This window comes from Olea europaea, chromosome 20 (assembly GCF_002742605.1).
Source record: "Olea europaea var. sylvestris chromosome 20, O_europaea_v1, whole genome shotgun sequence".
Classification (NCBI taxonomy): domain Eukaryota; kingdom Viridiplantae; phylum Streptophyta; class Magnoliopsida; order Lamiales; family Oleaceae; genus Olea; species Olea europaea.
The window spans coordinates 8,051,676-8,073,010 of NC_036256.1; the positions used below are offsets into that span (position 1 = coordinate 8,051,676).

The 21,335-nt window shown below is 34.1% G+C and overlaps 1 protein-coding gene across 2 annotated transcripts; it reads left to right on the forward strand.

Annotated features, from left to right (window-relative positions):
• Positions 1-72: 72 nt before the first annotated feature.
• Positions 73-20,594, forward strand: LOC111369518 (kinesin light chain 3). Of its 2 annotated transcripts, none has more exons than XM_022991063.1 (18): positions 73-312; positions 2,810-2,908; positions 6,259-6,449; positions 6,548-6,652; positions 6,921-7,021; positions 8,217-8,295; positions 10,244-10,255; positions 10,340-10,405; positions 12,285-12,353; positions 12,439-12,495; positions 13,585-13,662; positions 15,035-15,135; positions 15,217-15,262; positions 15,603-15,730; positions 17,825-17,933; positions 19,005-19,067; positions 19,853-19,912; positions 20,105-20,594. In XM_022991063.1, the coding sequence occupies exons 1-18, from the start codon at positions 219-221 to the stop codon at positions 20,288-20,290; spliced, it is 1,644 nt and encodes a 547-aa protein (XP_022846831.1). In that variant the 5' UTR covers positions 73-218; the 3' UTR covers positions 20,291-20,594. The 2 variants fall into 2 exon arrangements, with proteins under 2 accessions (XP_022846831.1, XP_022846832.1); XM_022991064.1 differs by having other exon boundaries at positions 74-312; positions 15,038-15,135.
• Positions 20,595-21,335: the final 741 nt, after the last annotated feature.

Below are 21,335 nucleotides of genomic sequence, written 5' to 3' on the forward strand. Positions count from 1 at the left end.
GCTAGAAAACGTTATTGCAGATCACGTGCTTTATTTATTATATTATTACATTTCAGCCCCTAGATGACTGCGTGGCTGATTGGATCACCACGCACGGTTTCTTCAAATCTTCCTTCTAACAACGGTTTAGGGTTTTGGACTTCGTAAATTCATTTAAAATCCAAAGGAAAAAATTCGCAAACCGTCACTGATTTCACTTAAAGATTTTTCGGAAAAACATGTTATTTCGACAAGCAGCTGCTAATTTATTCAAGAGACTCCGAAATTCTGCTCCATTTCCGACCAAAAACTGGAGTTCGATGCTAAATGCAGGTAATTTCTACACTGTTAATGCTTTATGATCGAAAAAAACGTTTTTTTATTGATTAATGAGAAAAGTAAGCGTGATTGAATTAAGCTCTGTCGTGGGATTTGAGAATTATTGAGAAGATACGAAATTTGCTCATGTTGCAAGAGAAAAATCTAATTTAATATATACTTTTGTTAATATTTTTTGTGTTTTTCTATAGAACACGCATTATGATTGTATTACTTGATTCAATTGCTCTGCTTTTTAATTGTTGCCATCAAAATTACAGCTGGATTCTTGAATTTGAGTTGTTTGCTACTTGTGCGCTGATTAAGATTATTGATCCAGCAAAGATTATTATTGTTTGCTGAAACAAAAAAAGGGGGGATTTTAGTAGCAGAGTTTGAGCTATATTTTCATCTTAAAAGAAAATTATCTTAGGAATTGGAGTAGTTGCATATTGAAAAGGTCAGTCTGTTTGATGGGGTCGATAGCACTTGTGATGCTCTGACTCTCCATTCCGGCCAAAGCACCCGTGTCGACAGGTCACGGGGACCGGTATGGGATATGGGGCGAACATGGCAACCTAGAAAGCTAACAGCGACGGCGCCACAGGGGGAAAAAAAAAAAGTCTTCTGCTCCCCTATGTTGGAGAACAGAATCTGGAAGGACCCTTGCGATGATGGGTGTGAGACTTGAATACAAATCCTGCTTCCCTTCACCGTGCTCGGATTATACGACCCATTTCGGCTTCTTTGTGTTGGATGGGAAGAAGACAGCTTGGAAGTGGTGAAATGAGATGAGGGAAGAGAGAAATAGGGGTTTTAAATAGAGGATTTGGATCGGGTTAATGAAATGGGCTCAAGATGTGGAGGCCCAGTAAAAGAGAAATAGCTTTTCATAGAAGATTAGGGTCAAGTTTCCCTAGGCACTGCTTGGGCTCAGGATGGGTGGCCCATTAATATAGAAAGAAGCCCCAAGTCTTGGCCACTGTTAAGAAAATAATGAATCTAAAACAAAATTAAAAGTATCTTTCATGGTATCTATGAATAAAAAAAAATTAAGCCCTTGTTTGAGCCCCATTATTCTCAAAATCCATTTTTTCAAAACTCATTTTCAATTACATATTTTTTAGTAAAATAATATTACATGCAAACTCAAAATTTTTCCTTAATTTTTAACCACACATTCTCCATCAATCACTATTTAAAAATGCTTTCCCTTAAAATGGAGCTCAAACAATGATTAAAGAAAAGTTGAAATTCTAAAAACGTACCCATTTACTTGTGTCCGAAATTTGGACTCTTTTTAGTCTTGTCCTTGTACTCTAAATTTTAAAAAATAAAAAATTCAACACTTAGATGCGTACCCACACTCAAGTTTGAGCATCATAGCATAGCACAATAGGAGATTCTGATGAACCATTTTCTATGTATATTAATTAAATCAGATATTCACTGAAAAGAACAAGAAAAATTCAGTAGTCACTAGAATCGCTACTAATTCATGTTATCTATTGAGGGTTAATTTCATGGTGGATCACTAAACTTAGAGTGAAATATCATCCGAGGTTGCTAAATTCCATTTTGTCTCATACATGCCACCTAGATATCATTTTATTTCAACATCAGTCACCATGTTCACTTCTGTTGGTAAAAGTAAAACTAGTGGAATGTAACAGTGACGGAATGCTGATATGCCAATTTGATTGCAAAAACATAAAATTAATTTCCAAGATGACCAAGTTATGTAATACCATAGTTATTAAAACCGAACGGGACTGAGGGGGCAGACCAAATCTGGTCTACTATATCAAACCGCGTTGCAAAGGACCCGTTAATAACTGCCCGAACCGGTCAGGCTTGCATGAAATGAGAACCGATCAACACGAACCAGTCCAATAGCTTTAAGAAAGTCTAATTGCCTTTGAAGAAAAACGTAATTCTGTTGCAATGTGATTCGAACTCAAGCCACCTTTAGTGGAAAAGGGTGCCTATATACCAGCGCTATGATTGCACATTTGTATAAAAATCTATTTTTATATAAATTCTAAGTTTAGCATTGACCCACTGATACCCAACTGTTCAACCAGTGATCCAGTGGGTTCGTCTTGGTCAATGTGCAGGTTGGGTGGGGTGGGTACTATATGTAATACGAGAAAAGAGAAAAAGAATGCAAGAAAAGGGGATGTTGCTCAATTGTCTCCAGTGATTGCTTAAAACTATTTGGAGTCCTGATTCTATTTTAGTAGTTGTGGATGGATCTTCAGAAATGGTACAGTTTATTCCTTGATCCAAAACAAGTAATGCTTCCCATGTTGGTAAGTTGGTTTCCAGTGATGTTGTTCATTTGCATAGGTTGCATCCATTATTGCCATTGATTGAGATGTCACACTTGTCAGAACTCATGAACAGGGACTGTTATTTATTCAATATCATTTTTTTATTTTTTATTTTTTGGTTTAATCATATTGTTGTGATTCTTTTTGTATATTTATCAGCTGTGCGATGTTATTTTCAGGAGAACTGAGGTTTTCTGGTCAACGTAATTTTGGAGGTCATACTTGGAGTAGTAATTGTAGGCAAGCATTTCAATGGGTTTTTCTGCCTGGACAAACTGGTATGCATTATTTTACTAGAGTTCTGACAAATTAATTTGCATTTGTTCACTATGATATCTCTCTGTTGTGTCCATAACTAATCCAGTTGTGTTATTATTAAATTCCCAATGGAGAAGGTAAACTAAGGTTGCTGGTATATGGGGACTAGGAGATATAACTTGTTCTTACAGGGTTTTCTACTTCAGTTTTGGATTCCTGGATTTGTGCTTTATGTTCTTTCGGTGATGATTTATCAGTTTCTTTGCACCACGTGTTTTTGTATACGTTCCTATCATTAGGTCGATGAGTAGATATTGCATTAACTGTTTTATTGATCCGGGAAATTAACTTTTCTTGAACTATTTTTTCATATGGACTTGTACTTGAGAATTTCTGCTCCGAGCATATTCTTCTGTTGATCAATTTTAATAGTGTCAATGAAGCTCGGTATGTTTGACAAGTCTACTTGATTATCTGAATTACATTAATGCAGCAATGCTAAAAATTTTGTGGACACTTAAAATATTTTTTTTCTCCATTTATTATGAGTAAAAATACATGTGAATCCTATTTCGTAAATGCGAGGTACCAGTGGGCAAACAAGGTCGCAGGCAAGACGGTGCTTGCAAGCACCAGTGGTGCTCTCATGGGCTAAACAATAGAATTTTGATAAGTAAATATTTAATCCAGGCGTAGTTCTGAGTAATTCACCATGATAACCATTTCATGTTCTTGTAGGGAGATAAGAAAACTGGACAAACAGTTTTATTGCTGTATAATACTTAGTCTCTTGGTAGTAGATAGGGGGAATCATGTTAGTTGTCTTTGAAGTCTTAATTTCACTATTTAAGTCCTTAATGTTTTGTAATTCTCACAGGTTTGTTATTAATGAATGGATGAAAATGCCCTCAAGTAGTCAATGTGTACATCTAATTTGAACCAGCAATGTAAAATACAAGAACTTGTACTTTAATTCCCGCAGAAAAGGACTTTGAATGCTTGCATTGCAGTCTTTGACACATAAACACAATATGTTGAGGAATTCCCTTTATTCTTATGTTAATGCCTTCATGTGCACAATTATCAACTATATGTGTATTATATACTTTGAAGAATGTACAAATTGGATCATTAGGATAAAATGAAGATATCAGGACTATTGTGTTAAAGATGAAACTTAAAGGACTAAAATGGGGATTTTCTGTAGCTCTAGGGACTATCAGTGTGATTTATTCAAGCAGATTTTTAGCTCTATATATGACAACATAGGCTTTTCTCTGGACCAGTTGTAAGGAACCCAACTAGAATCTTGCAGCTCAGAGGTGTTGTCCAAGTATCCACTATGATTTATATGGTCAAACTTCCCTAGCTATGTTATTCAATCATGTTCTGCAGTGTCAGTTTTCGGACTCAGTCAAATCATTTGTAAGCTGTGAATTCTTCAATAACTTTGTCTTGACTGACTTCAAGAGAATAGTAATAGGCCAAATCATGTTGTATATTGTCCTTATTTGCATGTTCATCTTTATTTTAAATTTATGAACCTTCGTTGATAAGGTTGCTGATGGGATTGACAAGGAAACACCATAGAGGGTATTAAGGGTCTATGGATTAGTTGAAAACGTGGAAAGATGGAGTACAAAGACCATTTAAGCAACTGGGAGAGAAAGGAATCAGTGGAAAGGGAAGGAAAACAATTCTAACCAATGATTTCTTTTTTATATTTCTCTGGATATGTTTTTTATTTCAAACTGTGTTTATGTAATTTTATAATGATTAATTGATTTTTATGACATGCTTACACTTGATAAGTTGATTCCTGTACATGCTGGCAGGATTTTGATCTTGTAATTGTGTTTTGGCCACTTTGGCATTTTAGCAGTCATGTTTACTTATTCAATCCTGTAGATTGATGATTTGGTTTTTTCACTAACTATGACGTTGAGGTCTTGGTTGTATACGTAATTGTACTTGAATAAAGGCTTAATCCTAGCAATCAGACTTAATCTGGTTGTGCTGAATGTTACGGGGTCTAGTTCAGATAATGATCTTTAACAATGTGTTATTCTTCAGTGTAGGTAAATTCCAATTGGCTAACATTTATATCCTTTTCTTGGCCTTTTTGTCATATGTCCTGTGATATATTTGACTTGTCATATCTCTGGTACATTAGAACTATTCTAATATTTTTAGAGTCTATCTAATGGAGATAGACTTGCAAGTTAATTAGAATTTAGAAGTAGAGTTTGATTTAATGTATATTTATTCCTATTAAATTAGAATAGTTATAATATTTTGACAATATTCTAGTTTAGTAGAAGTTCGTTTGATTTTATGTTCTTTCAGTTTCGTTTGCTCTATAAATAATATGGCATATTCACTGTAATAGTCAACCCTTGATTATAGAAATAAAATTGAAATCTTCTTTGCCCTCAATTTTTCTCTTCTTGGACCCCTTTCTTTTCTTGTTCATTAAGAAATTATTACGCTCTTGCGTCATTAGCTAGATAAAATGTCATGAATGATTGCTGTGTATGTTAAGTTTTGTGTATCTGTATTGTCAAGAGATGTATAGCTGCGAGTCAATTTAATAGGTCTTCTCATATGATTTTAGTGGAATCTATAGTATTCAAAATAGAAGTTCCTTCAAGAAAGCTTGCAATCAACAGTAGGAAAGGAGCCTGATGAGTAGGACCTACGGAATGCTGAATAATCTTATTCATAATAGAGGTTTGGGGCCAAATGGCTGCAGGTTGAATAGCTTGCAAATATCTTGAGTATAATATATTACTCCTGAATTAATATATTTCGCTCCATCCATGATTAAGGGCCTGATCGGAGCTGTTTCCCCACGATGTTTGAGTTTGTCAATTCAGTCTTTGTTTACCCTTTTTACTTCATCGTAGGAGCCTTTGATGGAATTGTGTATCATCCAATGTTAAACGATGGAAGTTTAAGCACTTCTATGTGATTCTTTCATTTAAGTTATGTGATTATTCGGCTACACTATGACAGAGAGTATTCTTTTATTCTAGTTTGTGGTTAATGAGCTTACAAAATCGCTAGAAGTTTGCAAGGACATTACTCTTAAAATAGATTTGTTTAAATGATTATCTTCCAGGTCACTGTTTCTAAGTTTACATATGTGCTGGTGTAACTTATTTTCCTTGTGAAGTTTTCGTATACCTAGACTTATACTCTGTAGCCATTCATGTTATTTATCAGTAATATCTGTTCATGTTGTATTTGGTTTAACATTCATTGTAAACCCTTCATCAAAAATTTAAAATTCTCCTTTGTCTTTCATCATGAAATTCTTTGTCAAAGCTAATTTTTGGAAGCATCTATTATCTATTTTTTCTGTTTACAGTAATTATCCTGGGTATAAGTTCTGTGCCTGCTTTAGCTGAAGATGTTTCAGTTGAATCAAGTTCTAAAAATGCTACAACTGAGGCTGAAATTACTGGGTTACGTGAAATTGAGGATGGTTCTGTTATATCAAATGTACATACATCTAAATGGAGAGTTTTTACAGATAATGGAAGGGATTATTTTATTCAGGCAAGTAGTATTCATGTTGTGTGGGGTATTATCTCTGACTTCTCTTTCAGCATTTTGTCGTCTTGTTGTATTACTTATGGTTAACTTATTTCATCTAGGGAAAACTTGAGCAAGCTGAAAGATTTTTCCTATCTGCAATTCAAGAAGCTAAAGAAGGTTTTGGAGAGAGGGATCCGCATGTTGCGGCAGCATGTAACAATCTGGTGATCCACTTCAAATGACGCTTTAAGATTCTAATATATAAGTTTTCATATGGTTAATTCATGGTAGTTTTTTTTTTTTTTTTTTTTGGATGAAGCTGAATTGTTTCTCTAAATTTATTTTTAGAAGTTTTAGGGTTTCTCGTGTCAGACTAGCAGCACATTGCATGAAAATTGAGTTGTATCATAGTTATGGATCTTATTTAGTGGAAACTTCTGTCCTATGTAGCTGTTTTGGAGGAGACACTGAAACCCGTAATTTTGCTTGCAGGCAGAGCTCTATAGAGTTAAAAAGGCATTTGACAAAGCAGAACCACTGTATGTGGAAGCGATAGATATACTAGAGGAGTGCTTTGGAAGAGATGACATTAGGTTGGAACAATATTGGACAGTTCATTTCATAATTTTGTTTCTTCATGAATAGTCCTGTTAGATTCTACATGTTACAGTAATAATATTGAAATTTATGTTAAGCTATGAACTGAATATTATTGAGACAGAAAAGCTGAAGGATATGAGGTACAAATCAGGGTAGGAGATGGTGATTGCAGCAGGTGGAGGTTGGCACGGAATGGCATGTTTTCAGTCGGCACTTTCTTTAAATCTTTATTGGGAGCTGAGAAGAGCTCTTTCCCTTGGAAGGCGGTGTGGAAGAGTAAATTGCCACCACGAGTAGCATTTTTACTATGGACGGTGGTCAGAGGATAGGTGCTAACGGCGGAAAACCTACGGACAAGGGGTTTTTGTATTACAGTGTGGTGCTTTATGTGTAGGAGGGATGAGGAGACGATTGATCACTTGTTCCTCCATTGTGATGTTGCTAGTTTACTGTAGAATGAGATTTTTGCATCGCAACACATAGATTGGGTGATGCCAAGGCGTATGGAAGGCGTGTTAAGGGCATGGAGGAGAAAATTTCGCGACAAGGATAGCAAACTTGCATGGGAGCTTATTCCGGGCTGCATAGTTTGGTGTGTGAGGAGAGAAAGGAACAGCCGATCTTTTGACGATCAAACAAGAACAGCAGAGCAACTTAGAGAATAAAAGCTATGTACTGATAAAATTTAGAAAGCAAACCTTTAAAAAAAAAAAAAAAAATTAAAATGGAATACCAATAGCTATAATGGAAACTAATCTATACTAATTATGCAGTCACAATATTATGGAAGTAGTAAATATGTACACCGATCTTTTGACGATCAAACAAGAACAGCAGAGCAACTTAGAGAATAAAAGCTATGTACTGATAAAATTTAGAAAGCAAACCTTTAAAAAAAAAAAAAAAATTAAAATGGAATACCAATAGCTATAATGGAAACTAATCTATACTAATTATGCAGTCACAATATTATGGAAGTAGTAAATATGTACCCTGTAGCATTATGTTCGTGTCAGTATATGTAGCATATTTCATGTTCATGAGAGGGGGTAGCAATTTTGGTTAGTAAGCTACTTAGTTTTCATATTTTTCTCACTTGGTTTGGTTGTTTCTTATCTGGAATCTCTTATGAAGCATGGACGTCTCTCAAATCTGACATTTGACATCTTTGTTTATATTTTGTTAAAGAGTTGGGGCTGCCCTTCACAATCTTGGTCAATTCTATCTTGTACAGCGAAAATTGGAAAAAGCTCGTGTCTGCTATGAGGTAAAACTCACATTAGATTGTACGTGCATCTCTGTTACCATCATATTATAGGTAAAGCTCCAACGATTTAAATAATTGATTCTATTTCCCAGTTTTAGGTTGACTTCACTTTGATTTCTAAATGAAGTATTTCCTCCTCAATCCCCAGGAGAATAGATTGTAAGTACCTTGGGAGGTTGTCTGCTATATATTGTGGACCCTTTTTTCGGTGTAGTTCACCACTTAAATTTAGATATAGACTGAACGAATTTCTGATTAGATCTTTTAGTGGTTGCTCTTAGAATCCTAGTGGGTCAAAAAATATAGAACCCTTAGATTTTTCTTCATAATATTTGGAATTTTGAAAATTGTATCCCATAGATAAATTCATATGCAACATTGGGCAGAAGATTATTTAACAAACTTGTACCGGACCTACCTTTCCAAGCTTGATCTCTGCAGCTCTTCTTAAATGCCATAGATTTACATTTGTTTATATGACCAGATACTAATCGAACTGTCAATCTACTGGTTGTACAAGCCCCTTCTATCATGCTGATTGATTTCGGTTTCCTAAAGCTAAAGAATGGAAAAATTATGTTTCTTTTTTAAAAACATAATTTAATCATATGGGGTTCTCTGTTCAATAAATATATCTTGTTCAACTTGATCTATGAAGTTTTTTCCTTTTCTATTTTCACATTGTAAACTGAAAACTGAGAACATCATATATTTAGTGCTATTACTTTTAGACTAATGAAATTGTTAGGGTTTGAATTTTTCTTGTAAATTCTCTCTCTGTCCCAATCTTTTTTTTATACAAGTGCATAAACATAAAGGATAGAATTAATTTCATCTCTCTCTCTCTCTCTCTCTCTCTCTCTCTCTCTCTCTCTTTCTCGGCCTTCTGCATCGATTTTAGTGGTGTTGATAAAGTAAAAAGCTTTCCTTAACTTTGTATCGTGAAAATGGAAACATTTTTCCTCAGCTTATTGTGGCCAGTTGTGACTCCATTCTGGTCCCGTAGACTGCTAAGACTCTATGCCGATATCCTACTGTGTTGCCATCTACGAATCCACTTCAAGCACATAGGTGATTAAAAAAAAGAGCACGACAGTTTGTAGGGGTGGATCGGCTTTGTCATTAGAATTGAAGTAATTACAGCAGGGTTAGAGTTGAGATTGATGTAAAAGTGCAATTAATGCCTTTGTGTAGTATGTAATTGGAGTAGAACTTGATGCCGGAGAATTTGAGGCATCTTGGGATGAGTCTTTTAGATGTGTTTGCATGTTCCTGGTTCAGTAGTCTCCTTAACGTCCGCATTCATGGACTGGACATCTGTAAATATAAGTTACCGAAGGTCTATTAATTGTGTTAGGTGGAAAATCATAGAATAATTAAGAGTTATTGTTAATCTTGGTTTTTAGACTTATAACAACTAGGAAAATTGATGACTTCCAAGTTAAAAAGGTCCTGGATAGCTTGAGTCTCGACTATTTGATTTCTAAGTTGTAAAAGATTTGCAGGAAAGGAGTCTATTAGAGACTGCAAAACTATATTTCAATATATATAAATATTTGAAGAATGTATTTCAACTTTAATAAAAGACAGCTTTGATAACTTGTCTTGGTTAAATAAATTTCAGCTGTTACTGTATATTCCAGTGAAGCTGGTTATGGTAGACACGAAGCATTCTTTTCCCTGTGTTTTTTCATAAGTTTAAAATTGTTTTAATAGCCAAACATATTTTCTGTATTTGCAATTGCATTTGGGTCATATTTGAGAAACCTATCCATCCCTCTATTAGTTACCACTTGCCACAAAGGAATAATTGCTAATTAAATTGCAATATTTAAGCTGTTTTTGTACACTGCCAGTGTATGCAAACTCACTCCCATTTTTCTTATGCAAACTGTCGCAATTTGTCCACCTGATACTACAATGGGTTTTCTCTTCAAATTTCTGGCAGCGTTCTCTAAAGGTATGTCTTAACCGTGACACCTCAACTTCTATCTTTAGTGAATGGTTATTAAATATTTGTCTTACTATCATTTCTGATTGTTAGATAAAGCGACGTGTTTTAGGCGAGGCCCACCCAGACTATGCTGATACAATCTATCATCTTGGAACTGTAAGGCTGGAAATTTTCTCAATGTTTCTGAAATTCATATTTTTTTGTTTATCTGTTCTGACATGCAGTGACACTTCGGCTCAAATTGACTAATTGATCTGGAAAATGTTTACGATGCTAAAACAGGAATGAATGAAATGTGAACTTTTAATTTTATAAACTGCCGTTAATTTTATTTTATTTTATTTTTTTATTTATTTTATTTATTTTTTTAACCATTTCTGGTAACATTACTGACTCAAATTAGCACTTGGCAACAAATTCTGGACATTCTAGTGTACAATAAAATTGTCGATTTATCCGATTGGATGTGGTTCAGGATTTTAGTATAATATGAACTATGTTATAGGCAATTGTCTGTATTACATATTGTTTCAGAAATTAGCAGCCTTTGCACAATTTGCTTCCAAAATACCTTTTAACTATTAAAGGAGTATAATTCGTCGGAACAAGAAAAGGGGCCTGGCATTTATTAAGTTTTTCCAACTCAATCTCCTTTTAATTAATGGATTCAGAGAACACAGGAAAGCGGCAAGTTTAGCAATTCCAATATATTGATGAAGATTAGATTAGGAAAAAGTTCTATATAGTTACTACAGTTCACTTAACATGAACCATTTGCATATTTTCTGTAAAATTCTATATCGTTCTTCTTAATTTGCATCCATACTTGAGGAAAACAAAATGTTGACATAGATGATATAGATGAAAATTCCGGATCAATCTATTTATATGACTGCCTTCATTATGTTTTTGCTAGCAAATACCACTATTTTTTGGTTTTGTATCTTCCGAATCATTCCAGCTGGATATCCGGACCCTTTTTTCCTGATTTAGGTGATGACACTTCCTATCACTTCTTTTCGTAGTTGTTTAGCTACTTAAGATTTGCTAGGAACTTCAACTTTTCCTCCTGCAACCTGATTTTGACCGATAACCTTGGCGAATGACCTTGGAATCTCCTGTAATTCCAGTCTTTTACTCACGCGACTTGGTTGCATATTATGAGAGAACGAAATCACTTATAGCTTCTCATTTATGTTGTTTGTTCTAATTCTATTACATCATGCCATGACTGATCAATGTATATGAAATTGTGAATCACTTTTTTTCTTTTTATGTCAATGGTATTTATGTGCAATTTACTCTTTCAGTGTTGTACCGTGAGATATGAGTACTTCAACTGTAATGTTTATAGGTCTTGTCCCAAGAGTTAGTATGCATTTGTTCGTCATTGTCAAAATGATGGTATTTCAATGTGTTTTGAGTACTCATGGAAGTTCTCCTTTTGCTATGAACTATTAAGTTGTACCAAGAAGTTAGAAAACTTAGCAACATCCATGAGAAATCTTCTTTTACTTCCCTTAAAGATATCTTTGCACTAGATCCTGCAATCTTCTGTAACTATTATTCTTTGGATACAGTATCCTGATTAATCTATTCAATCACGTGCTAAATCCCTGATTAATTTATTTAACGAGTTTTTTTTTCCTCTTAAGTATTTTATCTCTTTATTCTCCAAGTCTTATTTCTATCTTCTCGTGCTTCAGATTGGTCAGTGAACATGTGGATTTAAAAAATTATAATACTTTTTTCTGCACATTCTTGTACAATAAGATCAAAAAATTTCTTTCTCAATTTTGTATTGAATTCTCTCGTCCTTTCTTGCTTATGTAACATTAGGATTATGTCATTCATACATGTGTTTGCATGGAAGTTTACTTTCAAGAACATGGTGACATAAATTTATCATGAATAACAAAGTGAGGTTCCTCAGTTTTATCCTCGACTTTGTATCTTCTTTCAGTGTGGGTGATTTATTGTTGTTTGGCTGTTCACTAAAATTTATCTTAATGACATAAAAGATGCCAACTTACAGGTCTTATATCTCCAAGGGAAAGAGAAGGACTCTGAGGACCTAATTTTGGATTCTATTCGGATTTTGGAGGTACATCAATATGATTCCAAGAGGAATGCTGATTGATTTGTCATATTGACTCTATATATCTTACTGCTTGGCGTTGATCGTGTAGGATGGTGGGCAAGGGGAATCCATCTTATGTATCCGGAGATTGCAATATCTTGCTCAGGTTTGTGGTTCACATCTTTAGCCATATTGAAGTTGTCATGTGCGTTTTTATATTTATGCTAATATGAGTACTGGAAATACAACCAGATTGTAGTAAAATAACAGTATGTAAACCTATAGAATTATACTCAGCAACAAAAAAAATAGAAAATAGGTAATTTGGCATTCGAGAGGCCAATCTCTCCCCTAGGCTTTTCTATATTTCAGCATGCCCCTACTTTCTGTATTTATAATGTGTTCTGTAATAACCCCTTCAACTATTTCTGTTAGCCCCCGTGTGTGTGTAGATTTTCCCTTTTGGCAATTTCCTTTCCTTCCCTCAGCCTTTTCTTGCATATGGTACACTGACTTGGACGGTGTCGTATCAGATGCGCCCCCCCCCCCAACCCCGATTGTAAGGGTTGAAGCAGATTTGGTAAATAACCAAAAAAGGGAAAATAATAATAATAATAATAATAATAATAATAATAATAAAATGTATAGAATTGAAGTAATCCGTCGCAAAAATAGTCATATTATGGCAATTAAAATTTGCTTGATAACGAATATTCGATGTAAAAATATCAATTGTGAACATTATAGGAGCTGAGAAAGCTTGTACCTTTAGCTTTTTGAGAATGAGAGACAGTACGGCGAATAAAATTTTTGAGCTTATGTTTGAAGTTAAAATACCTTTCTAGTCATCTTCTTTCTTTGCTCTTATGGTAATGCATAAGTTTAGAAGGAATCTGCTCTTGAAAAAAGTAACAGAAATGGGCTATCTGCTCTACTTTGTGACAAAGGACCATCAGCGCAATAATCCGTGTTGTGGCATGTCATACTGAATTTTTGTTGAAAAAGATCCACTGGAAAACATTAGAGTCGGGAAGGCTCCTGTTATTTGTTTGTTGAAAATGCGAGACACGGAAAAACTTTTAGGGCTTATATTTAAGCTCTAAAATTCTCTTTGGCCATCATTTTCTTATTTTCTTGCGGTAATCATGTTAATCTTTATCTTTACTCGAATTTTCACTTATATTCTTAATGTTTTTTTATTTAGGTTGCTCTTAGATTCTCAATTATATCATGTTCATTTTGCTATTGCTTATAGATATACACCAAGGCCAATCGATTTACTGATGCCGAGATTTTGCTGAGAAAGATTCTGCATATAGTGGAGCTATCGAAGGTTTACCACCATTTTTACTATCTCTATTACAATGATATCAGCTTTCATTTTTATAGTATTAAATTATCAATTTGGAGTAATGCCTCTAGAGTAGCTCTCAAGAAATTACTAAAATGTATTTAAATGGTCAGTTTGACATTGCATATCTTGAACGAACACCTAGCAATGTCATCTTTGCTAGGAAAGCCACTGCTGAACCACACTAAAAGCAGAGATGGCCAATTGTTTATCATTTGAATTTTGTCTTCAATATGCTTTCAAGTGTTGGCGGTTTTCATATTTCTTCATTAAAGCCTGACACATGCACAATTTCATTAAATGAGTGGCGATGAGACTTGAAATCATGACCTTTTGTTGTCGTGATATCATGTTGAACCATTTAATCTAAAAGTTTAAGATGTTAGAAAGGGCCACATGTATATATCTTTAAAATCTTGTCTTCAACCCCCCCCCCCCCCCCCCCCCCCACAACGTTTCACTTTTCAATGAGGGAAGTTAACTGCAATACATTCTATAGCTTTTTATGAATTGCTTTCACAAACAAAGCCACGCTGTGGTTTGCTGGACCTCTTATATGGCACCCTTTTATATGTTTCTAGTTTGTTCTCCTATAATTTCCTTTTCCACCTTATGTGGCACCCTTTTATATGTTTTTAGTTTCTTGTTCTATAATTTGCTTTTCCACCTATCTTCTTACTAACTTCTTATCTGCTGTCCACAGCACAAATTATATAAAACATGGTGATCTTGTCCTATTGCTTACTGGAGCTACTGGAAAACTTGTCATCGCTGCAGTTAATTTTCCTTGTTCTTCTGTTTATGAATGTTAATCTAATTTATGATACTGTCACTCCCCTTCACATGCAAGAGAGATTCCTTTTTTCTATTAAAGCCTTAGAGTTCTACAAATTTTTGAAAAGTAGGGGGGGCGTCGAGAATTGACACAGGAGCTTTGCCTTCTCCTATACCATATTTTAGCACTTAATCTAAAAGTTTAAGGCTTAAGGTGTTAGAAATGGCCACATATATAGCATTTAACTACTAACTTCAACAAGCTTCTATTGATTGAGCTTGGCTCTGTTTCGTAATGCATGGTGCAAAAAAATTGCAAAATTCTATGCATAAGGTTTCTGAGATCACCAAAATATTTTCTCTTCACTGATGTTGTGTAAAAGCAACAATGTTCAATTTCTTTTACATTTAATCTCCTTTTATACATTTCTTGAAATATTTAATTTTCATGATACGTGTTATCTGGAGTGTGCAACATTCTTATACTATGTTGTTATTATTATGATTAGTTTTTATTCTGGTATTCCTAATTTTTGTATGGTTACATTTTGTTATAAAGTTCAATAACGATTTTATGCAGCAGGGATGGAAATCTTTAGACACTGTTGTTGCAGCTGAACGCCTTGCACTGAGCCTCCAATCAGTAGGACAATTAAGGGAAGCAGCAGTTCTGTTACAGAGGTGCATTATTAGTTAATAACTTTAGGAGGTAGAAAATTGTATGCTTCCTGCTGAACGATAAGATGATGCTGCTTTTGCCAGATGTCTCGATGCCCGAAAAGTTTTGCTTCCGGAAGAGCATATTCAGGTTCCTGACCTTGTCTCAGCATCTGAATAGGAGTTTCATCTTGAGTGGCTCTTTCTTTAGAAATATTCTTCTGCTGTAGCCGTGTTAAAATGTAGCCACAGCTGCTTTTTTCAACCCTTAAATAAAATGTAACATCCTACTCAGTACCAACTCTTTTAGGAGTCCACAATCCTACATATTTTAACCAGCCATGACCAGCTATGTAGGTATAAATATCTTAGATAGTTAAGAGGAATAGAGAATTTTACTCTTTTGTCGTTTTTCATTTTTCCCTTTATTTACATTTTGTTTAGGGATACCTTGTGTTTCTGAGAAGAGATTCTGTATTCTTGATTAACAGAATGCTGCAAACATGCTTCATATTGCTAGACTAAAAGTGCTCAACTCAAGCCAGCTAAGGAAGATGAATAGTTCTCAAGCAATGAATGAGCTTGATCTGGCAAAAGATCTTTTGGGCAATTCCATAAGGTCGATTGTGTTATATACTTTATTTCTATATCTTATAATGCATGCATACATTTTTCTTTTTCCTAAAGATTTCTGTATGTCTGGTAAATTATTATACATGCATCTATTATTACTATTATTTTTTTCTGTTATGCATTAGTAAACGCAGCAGCATCTTTGCTGCAGAAGATCTAACTTAATATTTTTTTTCTATGCTGTTTGAATTTTAAATATGGTGAACAGATCATTAAATGCTAAAGCAAAAGAACCTTACATTCATTTTCAATGACTTATTTTTGTCTTCTAGTTCTACCCCTGAAGCTCTATAAAGATCTTAATTATTTAGTTATCTATCCATTCCTTGCTAATTGATATACCTGTGCACTGGGATATATAGTTTCTGGTGATTCTAAAACTAAAATTGACTTTCAATTTGTAGCTTGTAAATTTCCAAAGTTCCATATGGATCTCAATATACAGTTTCTGGTGATTCTAAAACTGAAATTGACTTTGGATTTGTAGTTTTTTAAGTTTCCAATGTTCCAAACCTGGTGATAATGGATCTCAATTAAAGATCTGTTTTAAGTAATTGTGTGGTTATTTTCAAGGTTGCAGTAGAAGTTGTGCCTGTATTTGTGCAGAAACACCAACATGCACACTGCTTGGAAAAAAAATGTTTTGACTGAAGGACATTCAAAAAAGTCAACTTGTGCTGACTTAACTAGGAGTGCTATACTGCTATTGGGTTTCGGGAATAAAAGTCAACATATGCTATTTTTGGTTTTGGATCTTGTTCCTGACACACCTTGATTCAGCCACGTCGCACTTGGAACTGGCACATACACAAAATGTTGTCATTTTCTAATTATTCATGTCAATTTGGTAGCTATAAGGATTTATATATGGAGGTATTTGCATAACCCCTGTACGAGAAGAATACTCTGTCATATGACTCTTTGTCAACACTCGAGTTCATAAATTAATTTCTCTTGTTTGTCACGTTATCTCTTTGTTTATAACATTCTGACAATATGGGCAAAAGTATCTTCTTCTTGTGGATTCAAATTGACACAGTGTAACGGCAGATATCACGTACTTCTTCGTTTGGTGTTGATGTGGTAAATGATAAGAAGCTTTCTTTTGCAAACCGGAAACACCCCAACAGTATAGTTAGTTCTAGAAATCACATGTATTACATGATTGGGAGGTTACAATCAAACATAACAAGATGTTAACCTGACATTATTGTTCCCTGATTTATAATCAATAGGCAATTTGTGGTCTCTGATGCAAACATTTAGTCGTATTACTGTCCTGATGTCTACTAGAGAACTTTGTTTCAGTGAAGCAGTCTGCGATAACATGTTCTAATGCTCATATGTACGTTGGTTTTACCTTAAGCACATTTTGTGAATGTAAGAAATATCAGAAAAAGTTTTAGCAAATGATTTGTTGTTCAAAGGTTGTTCCATAATGCCCTTGGGGAACAATTAACTTCCACTTGTATTCAAAGAAGGGTTCCTAAGTTGTCCTTGCCTTTTTGGCCTAGATATACCTAATATTACATTAAAAAATGCAACACCTTGATGTATAATGAGAAACTCTGCCTGTTATTACTAGTTGCTGCTTGTTGAAATTTAGCCCCGTTTGGCCCTCATTAAATTACATTCTATTTTTCTCTCTCCTATTTTTAACCACATAATCTTCCATATAATAATATTACACGTAAATCGAAAATTTTTCCTTCTTTTTTAACCACTCATTTTTCAAAAGAATACTATTCCATCCATTTTCATTTTAAAAAAATGGGGGCCAAACGGGGGCTTAGTAAGGAAAGTTGAAAGCATGTTGCACAGTATTCCTGGATTGAACTATAAAATAAGCATTTCTCTTTCAATTTTGCTTATGAATACTTCAGCTTCTGGAGTTTAGCCAGTTGGAGTTGCATTACCACTGATTCTAAATGAATATTAGAAATCCACAGAACTGATTGAAAACGTATTAGCTTGTTTTCTGCTACTTCAATTTTAAACTAGGACGTGCTTATTTATGATTTCTAGTAATTATATGTCAATATGACTTTTTGTGTTTACATAATTGCTATTTTACCAATAGGATTGCTCGGAAAGTACTCATTCGACGTGTGAAGCCGAAAGAAAATGAAGAATTCACCATAGTATCCAAAAAGGCTGAGAAAGATGGGCATGTAGCAATGATGATACTGGTCAGTTTTTCCATTTGATGTAAACAATGAATCAATCTGCAATACATCACCTTATTTACTTTTCGTATTAATAAAGTTCCATGAGCTAGTTGAGCAGGGTCAAATTTTTCCAGTATTTTTATAAGTATAGAACCTTATTACAAATTATATCAATGTTTGACTATTTTCACGGTTTTCTTAACAGTATCTTGCCTCAAGACTAGCATGAAATTTATGGCTGAAATAATTTTCATTTATGACATGAATGCTCTTTTATTGTCAATTTGTGTGGGTGTTTATCTGTCAGTAAAAAGGCTTGAGAATCCTAGTTTCCACTCATTATTTGGTGTCAGCATTATATAACTGTTCTTTTTTGGTAAAAGAAGTCCAATTTGTTCACTTCTTTTTGCTTCTGCCTCCTCTTAAGTTGGTGCATTTTAATAAAAACATCATATCAATATTTGATTTCTTATATAGTTCCATAATAGTGATATTTTCTTTGAATTAAAACATTTGTACCTATCGTCCAATCCAGTCAATTGAAAATAAGAGTTTCTTTTACCTCTAAAGATGCTAATAAGAAATTTAAAAGAGGAAACAAGATGTCTCGAAGACTTGTAAGAAAAAATTTGAGGTAGCTGCTCAATCTTTCTGAAATGGAGAAAGGCAAAAACCTAAAAACGAAAAAATAAAATAAGAGATCTTTCACTTTTTGCTTGATCATCTTCTACAAGCACTGAAAATTGCAGATGTCGATTTCCGCTGTAAATGGCTATGAAAGTGAATGCATAACTAGTTGAAAGAGATGATGCATAAATAAAGCTTACAAAATAATTAACGTTCAGATTCCAGTGATCACTTGACCCCCTAGTTGAGACCATGCAGTTTGTTTTACAATTTGTTTATAAACTTGGATTTAACAATGGTTAATTGGTTCAAAGCCAGAGTAGATGTGATTATGTGATATACCTATCCGTAAATTGACAGAGACAAAATACTCATGATCAATATTTGGTTAGTCAATATTTTTAAACCTAGGTGTGGTAAAAGATGACCTAATTCGGTTTTAATTGTTCCTAAATGTTGTTGTAGCTGCAATCACTTAATGCTCTTGGGATGTTGGAGATGACGAAGATGGAAATACAGGAGTCTAGGGTCAGTATTTACTACTTTCACCATTTATATAACTGTGCTTATCGATAGAAAAACAACTATACAGAGTTCTATCATTTTTTTAGTGATCATCGGTCTGATATCACTTGTAAACAGGGTTGGGAGTACCTTTTTTCTCTCTCCTCTTCTTCGTCCAGAATCTGTTCTATGTTCTTAATCCACATGTACTTTTTTCGAGGTGCTAAGGCCAAATAGGTGGCTGAAACTTATAAGCTACTGTGGCCTTCAATTTCTATTATTGGCGGTCATATGGAGAGAGTGAAGCTTGTGTGTGTGTGTTGCCAAAAGAACTAAATATCATTTGTTCTGAAATTGTCTTGTATTTCCCTGCAGTGCATAATAGCGATTGCTTTCTAATAATGGGAAGATATTAAGACTTCGATTGATTGATTGAAAGAGGAGAAAGGAATGAATAAGAGAATTTAATACCTTGTGCATTTGGTGAAGTAGAAGGAAATTTATCACTGATTTTCGGCGTTTTCTGTAGAAGAATATCTTCTTCTCGGTGCTTTTTTAAGCTTAAAGAAAATGAAAAGTTATAGATGTACATAGTGGAATCTCTAATGAAAAACAATAGCCTGAGGGTGATATGTGGAACAATTATGGTCCTTGCTATATTTATTAACATTTAGAGAGATTCATGATGAGAGCATTGATTGTTTTTCCATTCCAGTAATTGATGTTGGGTTTGTGTTCTTCACATTTATGTTATGATTTTGACCATGAATACTAGTAAGATGAGTTTTCACGTTTCTTTATTTATTCAGGAGGAACATCAATTTGAGGCCGATGCTGCACTTCGACAGTGCATTTCTGTTTATAAGGAGGTACATGGAGTTCGAATTATGCAAAATTTCTAGTTGCCTCCATTTCTTTGGACAGATTGTGTGCTCGTTTATTTTGTTTGCTTTTGCATAGGACAATGTTTTCAATATTTCCAATTAAGAAATTCGTACTCATGTACAAGGTTCAAATTTTCATGATTCGTCAGTTAAGCTGAGTACTTTCCATTTCTGCAGTTTGGATCTGTGAAGTATTTATCTGATCATCCTGAAGTAAAAGCTGAATATCTCTCATGTTTAAGGCATTTATCAAATTTGATGAGCAGTTACATGAAAACTAACAGAAGTTCATTGGAAGAAATGAATGAAGAAATTCAGCGCATCGAAGTTGAAATTTCAAGAAATAGAAGACGTGAACATTGAATTGGCAGCTGTATGGATGTTTGTTGATAGCATTCGCAGTCTGAAAAAGCCTCTTTGCTGAAGGGGTGATGAAAATCTGCAACGGGAATTGGATCCACATCTAATTTCGGATTTTCAGCAATTATAATCTTCATCTGAAATATGAACAAAAACATGAACCTAGATGATGCTCACATGAGAAATTTAATTTGCTAGTTGATGACTTGTAATAGCACGAAGAGGTTTCACTTGTACTGAAATCTGGTTGTGGAGGATTTCAATAATTTAAAGTAATTTAATTAATTTTTATTTTATTTTTATTTTTGGCTTAATACTAACTCTTGAATAAAAGTATATCAACTAGTGTTTCCCATTCAATTCGTTTTATAACATTATATTATTATGTTTGGTAGTACTCTTTAAGTGTTGATAAGTTGTGACCTATAGATTGTTTGGATAGGGTCCGTTTGATAAGATTTTTGCTTGTGCTTCTTGTAGAATAGCTTTTGAAGGGAGTTATTTTAAATCATTTCATCTAAAAGATCTTTTAAGCATATAAAGCATTTTTAAAAAATTATCTTCATATTCAAAAGCAATTTTTTAGTTTCCGAAGTTGTTTTTAGCTTTTCAATAGTCTTGTCATACGGGGCATTAAGTGATAGTAAGTCATGGGCACTAAAAAATTTGCGAATATAGGAAAGTACGTTTAACAAGTTAAAAAAGTTTTAAGCTTTGCCAAACATGCACTTGAGTTTGGAAATAATTGCACTATTAGATTTTCAAAATAGTTGTGCCGGACTTACCCAAGACCTCTTTCTTTACCGGCCACAGAAGATGCACAAAGTGCTTTCAGTAGCACTACCGAGTTCGCATCTCCGGTGTATAGAGAAGACCTCACCATTTAAGAAGTAACCATAGAAACGACGGAACCCACTATTTCATTCCTTTCTAGTTTTAGAGTTCTCAACAACAAAACCCCTCTATTAGAAATTTCTAAAGCATGGTGTATGAAATAATCAAATGACTGAGGACATTATACTATACATTATAAAGTAATTGAATATTA

Bases quoted from the DNA above. Each gene is read 5' to 3' on its own strand.
- LOC111369518 (XM_022991063.1), top strand. From the start codon at position 219: ATGTTATTTCGACAAGCAGCTGCTAATTTATTCAAGAGACTCCGAAAT. The intron at 6,450-6,547 runs GCAAGTAGTATT...TATTTCATCTAG, and splicing joins GAAGGGATTATTTTATTCAG to GGAAAACTTGAGCAAGCTGA. The intron at 17,934-19,004 runs GTCAGTTTTTCC...ATGTTGTTGTAG, and splicing joins ATGTAGCAATGATGATACTG to CTGCAATCACTTAATGCTCT.